Source organism: Martes martes (genome assembly GCF_963455335.1).
Source record: "Martes martes genome assembly, chromosome: 6".
Taxonomy (NCBI): domain Eukaryota; kingdom Metazoa; phylum Chordata; class Mammalia; order Carnivora; family Mustelidae; genus Martes; species Martes martes.
Window position 1 is genome coordinate 45,969,202 of NC_137893.1, and position 10,292 is coordinate 45,979,493.

The window sequence follows — 10,292 nt, forward strand, 5'->3', positions numbered from 1 at the left end:
ATAGTGGGATTATTCCCTTATAAGAAGAGACACCAAAGAGCTCGTTTTGCATTCTCTCTGAATGTTCACAAAGAAGAGGTCACGTGAGTCCACAGCAAGATGGTATCCAACAAAGTTTTAGTTGTTTACACCCCCCAGTCCACAGTATTTTCTTATGGTAGCCCAAACTAAAACACCACCTTACCTGGAAGGAAAGCACACTAGCCTAGATTTGGATTACAAGATAAATTGGCCACGGCGCTCTAGACACTTGAACTAACTGAATCAAACTGGCAGTACCAAACCCAGAAAGTAGTATGCAAGGAATTTCCCTCCCTAGGCTTTATTTATAAGTAGAAAAGAAAACCATCTAAGAGGGGTTTTCCCCTCAGTTAAATAGTGAATCAGTAAAGAGTCACGAATCCCCCAAACACTGATCTCATCTGATGAGAACATGATTTCACAATCAATTAGACGGAATCTCCTAAGTATCTTTGAACCTTATGATTAGGGCATTAGAGAAAAAGCAATTCCAGCTTTTTCTAAAAAATCAATTTATTAGAAATATTCTTCCATTAATTAATGGGAGATATTTACTAAATAAATATAAAACTGTTTTTTAAGCCTTGGCAGGTAATCTTTAAAATGAGTAGCCAAAATATATTTAATTGTTATAGTGACACCACCACATAAAAGAATACATGATTCTATTTCCAGGCCATTTCCGGCTAGAGATTCACATCTCTTTAATGCTCAGTACTTGGTTCAATTGCCTTACCCCAATATTCTTAATTAAGGATCATAGTTCATTTTTGATAAGAGCAAATACCCAATTTGCTAGCAGAAGGTCAAAGAATTATGAGTGACTGAAATGTGGAGATTGGGATAAAATGCAAGATAACATAGTTTTTGCAGAATGTAACAAATTGAACTAATAATTTAAACTAAAACAGTAAGTTATATTCCTGAATTAATTTTAATAACTAACCAATATTTAAGCAGTGAAGTTTTTACTACTGGACAACCACTTAAAGGGAATGTGATGGAGGGAAGTTAAAATCTAAGTTTTGGAGTTAAGCTAAATGATCTTTACGGTTTCTTCTAATCCTGAGATTCTTTCTATGAAAAAGAATTTCAAAGCATCCTTTGATCTACAAATAAAAAAGCTAATGATTTGTCTGGAACTCTGATCCTGGCCACATATGCATTTAAATCTCTTTTTCAAAAAGAACATTTGGGATTTAAATAAGCATATCAAAAAAGAAAAAAAATCTTGTCTCTTCTGCCACACGTTTATCCATTTGAGCAAGAAAAAAAACACATATAAAATGAAATACATTTTCATTTTCATCAAAATGAAATACATTTTATTTTGCCTAAAGAAAAAAATCACACATTTTAAGTTTCAGTTGTTTTGTAAATGCTATAGTTATTTGAATTCAAATCACTGATAAGTTTCTTCAAGCAGAAACTCACTATAGACCTTTAAACCCAAAAGACATGATGAGTGTGCATGAGTGTATTTCTTTAGCTGAGTGAGCTCGATTTCTATTTCAGATCTGAGAAGTGTAACAGGAAAAGTTATGTGAAGTAAAACTTTCTGAGTAAGGTAGTATACTTTGGTGGTCCTAAATAGGTCACATAAGATTCATGATTCACTTGGAAAAGAAGAGAGAATGACAAAATTTTAAAAACCCTGCAAATAAAATAGGTTAAATTTTATATTTTCAGAAAGCACAACGATTTTAAGGAAATCATATGTATTCAGAATTTAAGCATAGGCTCCAAACTGTTGACACCAAGCACCCTAAGTTATTCTGAACTTATGCAAATCCCAAGAATTATTTTCTAAGGGTCTAAGATGAAGATTGTATGTGTGCATTTGCCATAATGTAAGTGTGCAGAATTCATGTCAACACACTTTCAGTTGCAGTGATCATATAGATGTTTCCCCAAAAAAGATGTGATCAAAACTTTTGAGTCAATAGCCCTATCCCCCCTGCACTAATGACAAAACACTGCTTAGTGAAATGCAGTTAGAATTAAATAAAATCCTTTTTTTAGTAAATGACACAGTTAGTTCAATATTTGCTAAAACCCTGTATATAAAACATATATGTGGATAGAATAAGAATTATGATTGATTTATTTTTTTAATTTTTATTGAATGATTTTTAAACAGATTCACACTATAAAAGAATGTATACTCGTATTGAATTCCAGCTATTTTGGACAGATTTACAAAATCACCTTTTATCATAACATAGTCAAATATTCTTTTGCATACTAATCAAGGGTATAACTCCCCATGCTCTTAAAAAAAAATAACAAGAAAATAAATTTGAACTCTTGACAGAATCAGTGACTTAGGTGAGAAGAATGTGTGCCCTAGAAACTGCCAAAAATAGCAGACCAGAAATTAGACTTGCAATTCCTGAATTTTATGGTGCACTCAACTGCAAATCACTAAAACCCTTTAGACACAATGGCCTGAACGAACCCACTTTTACAACCATTCAAAAAATATCTGTTCATTCAAGAAAACTCTGAGTAATGGCTGTGGTTTGCCTGAACACAGCCACTGCCTTCTCTCTGCTGGGGCTGCCATGATGGCCTGAGCGAGTATACAGCCTTGGCCTGTGATGAAAAGAATCAGAACCTTCTTTTAAAAATTGTATGTGTACTATTCATTTTTAGGGATTTACCTAAAACTCCTAGTCAGAGCAATCGCCAAAATAATATGTGTGTGGCCCCATTAAGAATGCTGAAATCTATCAAGGGGTAAAAGGCTCTCTCTTGAGAAAGGCTAAAATTCTTGGACCTTAAACTCTTAACACCTCATACAGAGAAGACTAGTGTTAAATGACGAGGCTTTCAAAATATGACCATTTGTAACTTGTGAACTGTCTTCCCTCTGCCTTCATGAAAAGTCCATATTTTGAGCATTAAAACTTGAGATCTTCCCTATTTTTAAACTAGATTCATTTCCTAGAACAAAACATTTTTCCCATTTTTAAATAATACACACTTCAGTTGATATTTTTTAAAGCAGTAAATTAGTCACTAGCTTTGTTTATAAAGCTTGCTGGATCTTATAATTCTTAAAAACAACAACAACAACTAAACCAAAGTTTCTCGGACCCAACAGAAAACACTATATAAACACGGAGGGCATGAGCCGAATGGGTCCATCTCCAAGTAATACAGGCTGTTGTAAGTTATTGTCTTTACCCTGACTCTAATCATGTTACCATCTGTACCTGTATATGCAGTTTCACATTTAATATGCAAATAGCAAGCACCCTATTAGATTCTTGATAGAGTAGGAACCTGAGAAAAAGTCCATTAAGAAATCACATATTATTTATGGTACCAGTCTGAAGTTTTTAAAGTGTCTAACCTTAAGAAGGCAGAAAGAAATAAAAGACTTCCCCCAAATGATAGTTATCACCATGTAAAGAAGAATATATACTTGACATTGAGGTGCCCATCTAGTTTTGGTTATTTATACCTAAGTATTTTTTAAACATATGAAAATCTTCTAATTTTGAAAAGCTAAATTTATAAAAATGTTGATAGGGTTCAAGTCCAGGCATGACCTAGGAAGTGATCTTGCTACCATAAACATAGCTGGTGTGCTCTGCGACTTAGATGATCCATTGACTCGTTGCAGATTTCTGTTAGCCATATGTACAGTTGGCGTTATCTCCATGAATCCAGAGGCAGATCTGGGCATACTTGAGGGGAGTGATGCGCACAGCCACGTTGTAATCCTTCTGCATGCCGTGGACATCCACCCATTGGTGGCCCGAATAGACCGCAATGATTTTGCGCTTCCAATTCTTTTTGTCTGGCTCTTTCAGACGCAGATAGACCCCAGAACCAGTGGAGCCTGACTCAGCGTCGCAGTATTGATAGAGGAGATCATTGGATTCGTCGGACACACTACAAAACCGATAGACTAACTGATCGGCCCGATCATGATCAAATCCTGAGAAGTGGATCATTCCCCCAGGCAGCTTCTTGATGGTCGGACTGATTCCTAGTTCCATGTATTTCTTCTTGTGAGCACGCTTCAACTCCAGAAGAGCATAATCATAGTCCAAAGCCGCGTCCCCCTTCCCTCCTCTAGCCCAGCCTTTGGGAATGTGGGTATTCTTGACCCGGGTCCACTGGAAGGAAGGTCTCCCCTCAGCAACTCTCTGACCCCGATGAGATTCCTTTCTTCTTCTTCCAGCCTTGGTTCTCTCCAGATTGTCTTTGGTACCCTCTCGCTGGTCACCACCATCAGCTTCTCTCCTGCTCCTCTTAGAACCCCTCCGCTTCTTGCCACCACCCTTATTTCTCATCTTCAACAATCCTACCCTTAGCTTTTTACTCCCTTTGATGTAGTCCTTTCCATCATGCACACAATGGGCAGCTGTTAGAACGTGGCTGGGGGAAATGAGAATGCCACTGCAGCCCGTGGAGAGCTTCACAGCTGTGTTGAAAGGGAAATTGGTTAAGAACTTTTTGTCCAAGATGCTGAATCTGCTGTCTGTGCCGTACACCTGTCTCTTCCTCCTAACAGATGCCCCTTTCCTGCTGATATTCTGAGTGGGTTCAAGGACCACATCTTGAACTTTCACTCTGGTCAAGGTTCGGGTGCCATTCTCGAAGACAGTCTCATAGGAAAGAGAATCTTCCAGATCAGAAAGGCTGGGAGCTGGGAGTTCTTTCTGGCATTCAATACCACACACTCTACTGAGCACCATCTTAGCATCTGCCTCAAAGGTGGGGCTGGTGAGATGGAAAGTCCTTTCACTGATCACCCGGGGTATTTTGCTCAAGTGCCACATAAAATCCTGTTCCATTTCAGATCCATCAATGAGGGTCCACCCAAGGGTGAGAAATATCCAACAAAATAGCATACTTTCCATTTTGTTCTTCTCTTTTGTCCTTAAAGATAGAAAAAGAAAGAGAAGCTTTATAATGTCCTCTTTTTAAATATGTTACCCATTTCATTTAGGCCTTGAGTCCCTAATGTACCATCACCACAACTGGGAGTTATTAGATTTTACTGAGATTAGATATACACCCTGCTAAGCAGGCTCACACAGACTTCCAAATTTAGTAAATTGCATTTCACCCAATCTTCCTTCCACAACTCTAACCCACCTTCCCCCACCCCCACGTGCCACATCTACCTCTACCTCCCCAGACGGCCCAACACATGGGAAGGTAATATGGGGTGGTGAACTGGGGTCTCTTGTTGCCTGAGCCACTCTCTCTTCCTAGGTCTCCTACAAACATATTTCCAGGTGATTTAGAAACAAAGATGGCAGCAGATATCCAGAATTTTCCCCTGCTCTTACCTCTTCAAGGGCAACAATTACAAATTCCTCATCTTTAGAGCATAAACGCCTAGCACAGAGCTCCTAAAATGTTCATTATAATACAGTGAATTTCCTTAAACCATGGTTTGCAGACCAAGCTGTCCAGTGGTGTGACATACCATGCACTTTTCTTAAAACCAAGTTGTGCTTGGAACTACCATCTAAGCAAAGCAACCTACAAGAAGTGCCTTACAGTAGAACTTCAGACTAAAATTAGTTGTAGGAATTTAAGGCTGTGGTTCTGAATTTGCCACTTGGGAGAACATGATCCTGATTAAATAGAGTCCCTTTCATCATTAGTCTCATCACCTAAGAACAGTGCCTTGTTCAATATTTTTTTAGTTGCCAGTGTTTGATACGTTATATAATACCCCTTCTATTGTTTACATCTTCTTGCCCTCTTTTCCTGCTTCTGTAGGCTCACTGGTATGTAAAGCTATTTCATAGAATTGATGTTTGCCAGTTTCTGCTTTGTGTACGTAGGGGACAGTGGGAGCATTCTTTAGTCTTTTTTTCCATTTTATTTTATTTTATTTTATTTTATTTTAATTTTATTTCTTTTCAGTGTTCCAGAATTCACTGTTTATGTACCACACCCAGTGCTCCATGTACTACGTACCCTCCTTAATACCCACCACCAGGCTCACCCAACCCCCCACCCACCTCCCCTCCAAAACCCTCAGTTTGTTTCTCAGAGTCTACAGTCTCTCATGGTTTGTCTCCCCCTCTGATTTCCCCCAACTCACTTCTCCTCTCCTTCTCCCAATGTCCTCCATGTTATTCCTTATGCTCCACAAGTAAGTGAAACCATATGATATTGACTCTCTCTGCTTGACTTATTTCACTCAGCATAATCTCCTCCAGTCCTATCCATGTTGATACAAAAATTAGGTATTCATCCTTTCTGATGGAAGCATAATTCTCCATTGTATATATGGACCATATCTTCTTTATCCATTCATCTGCTGAAGGGCATCTTTGTTCTTTCCACAGTTTGGCAACTATGGCCATTGCTGCTATGCACATTGGGGTACAGATGGCCCTTCTTTTCACTACATCTGTATCTTTGGGGTAAATACCCAGTAGTGTAATTACAGGGTCTTAGGGTAGCTCTAATTTTCATTTCTTATGGAATCTCCACACTGTTTTCCAAAGTGGCTGCACCAACTTGCATTCCCACCAACAGCGTAAGAGGGTTCCCCTTTCTCCACGTCCTCTCCAACATTTGTTGTTTCCTGTCTTGTTAATTTTGGCTATTCTAACTGGTGTAAGGTGGTATCTCAATGTGGTTTTGATTTTAATCTCCCTGATGGCTAATGATGCTGAACATTTCATGTGTCTGCTAGCCATTTGTATGTCTTCTTTGGAGAAGTGTCTGCTCATGACTTTAGAGCGATTTTGAACTTCCAGGTCACTACTATTTGTGAGCTATATTCTCAGAGTCATTTTAAACTAAGAGTTAAAATATCAAGGCTCAGCATATGCTATTCATTTTATAGACAGCTGGGACAATTCCAGGTTCGATTATTCCTACAATGCTTTTATCTTGATGCTTTCTGAGAAGGTTGGTTTTTGGTTTGGGTTTTGGCATGGAACAAAAGCTAATGAGAAATGTTAGGAAAGGTCCACAACCCAGCAAAAGATACGGAGCTCTATCATGACAAGCAAAAGTTATCTCTGAGGCAAAGCTGAATATGGGCATCTCTCTCTCTCTCTCTCTAAGATTTTACTTATTTACTTGAAAGAGAGACAGTGAGAGAGAGCATGAGAAGGGTGAGGGGCAGAGGGAGAAGCAGGCTCCCCGCTGAGCAGGGAGCCCACCGTGGGCTCGATCCCAAGACCCTGATATCATGACCTGGGCCAAAGGCAGCCGCTTACCTGAGCCACCCAGATGCCCGAATATGGGCATCTCTTGACACAACAGAGTTCATTTGGCCCATATACAAGTAGAGAAGTTTGTTAAGAACACTAATGGCATTCTTTTGATAAAACAAAAACATATGCTACATGAACCACTTTATTGTTTAAACATGATATCTTCACTGAAACATGACATTACAAATTTGTATCATCACGTATAAACTTTACCATGATTTGCACCAGCAAAATTACACAGAAGTTTTGCAATTTCCATTTTTTATCTACTCATACTTTCACGCAGAGCAGTGGTGATTCTGGTTAATATTAGACTGTCTTGTTTGCTGAATAGCTTGTAATTTGTTTTACTTTGGAAACAGGGCATTCTTCCTTACAGAATGATGGATATCATCAAAAAATCAATAAAGAATATTAATCAGAAAAAAACCCACACTCATGTCCCAATATTTTCTAATCATCACCATGGCAAATGTCACTTTATACGAAGTAGTACGTATATTGGCAGTGACTTTGTTGAACCAGCTAGTATTTTCTTTTGTTATCTCCAATGCAGTTTCCATAATGACTATTTCATCAATATTATTTCATTGAATTGGAGTCAAAAGGCTAACAACTCAGTAACTCTACTGAGGCCTTGAAATCATGTTTTAGTGGGTAGTTCCCAAGAAGAAATATTATGTCTTTGTCTAAAAAAAAGAAAGAAAGAAAGCTAAAATCAGAGAATTATTTGCTGCCTCTTTGCCTAACAACAGAGCAAAATAGATTATTTTTAAAAACGTGTGTATGTGTATTTGATACTACTACTGATTCTTAGCAAAATTTCAATCAAGAAAATTTTTTTGTGTGGGTGACACAATGTTTAAAAAATTGACTTTTCTCATTTATTCCTTTATGACAACAGCTGTCCATTGTGAACTAATATAAGAATACATCAAGAGGGTAGCCAGGTGGCTCAGTGGGTTAAGCATCTGTCCTTGGTTCAGGTCATGATCTCGGGGTCCTGGGATGGCTGGGGAGTCTGTTTCTCCCTCTCCCTCTGTACCCTGTCTCCTGCTTGTGCTCTCTCTCTCTCAAATACACAGAATCTTAAAAAAAGAAGATGATGATGAAGACCACAATGAAGAAGACAGCAACGAAGGGCACCTGGGTGGCTCAGTCAGGGGTGGACAACTGGCTCTTCATTCCAGCGTAGGGCTGTGATCTCAGGGGACCTGGGATCGAGCTCTGCAGTGGGTTCACAGCTCAATGGGGAACCTGTTTTTCTCCCTCTCCCTCTTCCTCTGCCCACTCCCCCCCACCAACTCACACACATGTACAAGCTCTCTCTTGCTCTCAAATGAATAAATCTTTAAAAAAATACACCGAAGTCTGAAAGTCAGCCAAATAACCATGTTGAGAAATGCGAAGAATCACTCTATACGTTTCAACCCTTGATACTAATGATCCATGGAGTAACTGGTGTGGGAAAGGCATTCCTAGGCCAAACAGAGGACATCTAAATCATGATCCTGTGATACTGTTTCCCCGATTAGGTTTTATTTTTTTCACTGCTATTTAATTTGGCCTTACAACTAAAGCTCATTAGGGATTAGAAAGACAGAATGCAAATATTAAATGGCAATGGACAGGATGATCTTTTGCTACACAAATTATTGAATTGGAACATGAATCTCAAATATAGAAGTTCCCCTACTCTTTCCCAAATAAAACACGGGCTCTGTGCCATAATTCTCTAGGCAGACTTTGAAGAAAGCCCCATGTCATGGTTAATTTTATGTGTCAACTTGACTAGGCCAGGGGGTACATTATTACCCAGAGGGTAACATTATTCTGGGTGCATCTGTGAGGGTGTTTCTGAAAGACAGCAGCATTTGAATTGGTAGATGGTGTGAAGCAGACTTCGCTCCTGAATATGGGTGGGCCTCATCTAATTACTGGAAGGCCTGCAGAGAATGAAAATGCAGACCCTCCTGTGAGGAAGGGGGACTGACTCCTCCTGCCTGCTTTGAGATGGGACATTGTTTTTTGTTGTTCTTGTTGTTGTTGTTGTTTTTCCTGCCTTTGGACTCTAAATGAAACATGAACAACTCAAAAGAATGTTATAGTTTGTTAATAAAATTCCATACCTGTGTATGGCAAAATAAACTCTCTTTGTCAAAGGATACCCAGATTGCCCTCCCAGATCAGCAGTGTCAGCTTCATCTGGGATCTTGTTAAAAATGCTAATTCTTAGAGTCGAACCCAGAGCTCCTTGACAAAACTCTCCATAATGAGGGGGAGAGGAGGAAGGAAGGTGGGGTTCTCAGCTGCCCATGTTTTAACCAGCTCTCCAGGTGATTCAGATATTCAGTAAAGTCTGAGAACCACAGTAGCAGTAAAGGCCCTGGGGCAGCCTCCCAAACCACACCCTAGAAGGCAGTTTCTCTGGAGATGATTGCTCAGCCAAGTTCCAAATGACCTCTGCTTCCTCTTCATGTACAAAACAAATTTATTCTAAACTTCGCTCTTTTACTGTGTTAGCAATTGTTACTATCAAATGGTTCAGCCAGTAATAAAGAAAAAACATACTTTTATATAACTAAGTTAATACATCCAAAAAGATTGGAACTCAGTAGGCTGGGGGGAGGGGGTAGAATGAGCAAAATGGGTGAAGTGGGAGTGGGAGCTACAGGCTTCCAGTTATGGAGTAAGTCTTGGGAATAAAAGGTACAGCCAAGGGAGTCTAGGCAATGGTATTACAATAGCGTTGTATGGTGACCCATGGTGGCTCCACTGTGAAGAGCCCAGCAGAGCTGAGAGAATTGTCAAATCACGGTTCTACGCTGGAAACTAATGCAACGTGGCACGTCCGCCATACCTCAACTAAAAAACATTCAGTAGGCTTGTAGGTAATGCTTCCAACATCTGATGCTACAAATCAGGCATGAGCTTGGGTTTCCCAGCCCCATCTGGTGCCCTTTGAGGGAGCAATGCACCACAGGAAAAAAGGCGATGCCCACATCTATCCTTGGGCATGGGAAGGGCAGCGCTTTATAATGGGACCTCAGAATCACAGTAATA

At 39.4% G+C, this 10,292-nt stretch overlaps 1 protein-coding gene across 1 annotated transcript; it reads right to left on the reverse strand.

The window, feature by feature from the left end:
* Positions 1–3,659: 3,659 nt before the first annotated feature.
* On the reverse strand, positions 3,660–4,898 carry PRSS35 (serine protease 35; the record flags this gene model as incomplete). Its single annotated transcript, XM_080805684.1, has 1 exon — positions 3,660–4,898. One exon carries the CDS (start codon positions 4,896–4,898, stop codon positions 3,660–3,662), a length of 1,239 nt encoding a protein of 412 aa, XP_080661810.1.
* Positions 4,899–10,292: the final 5,394 nt, after the last annotated feature.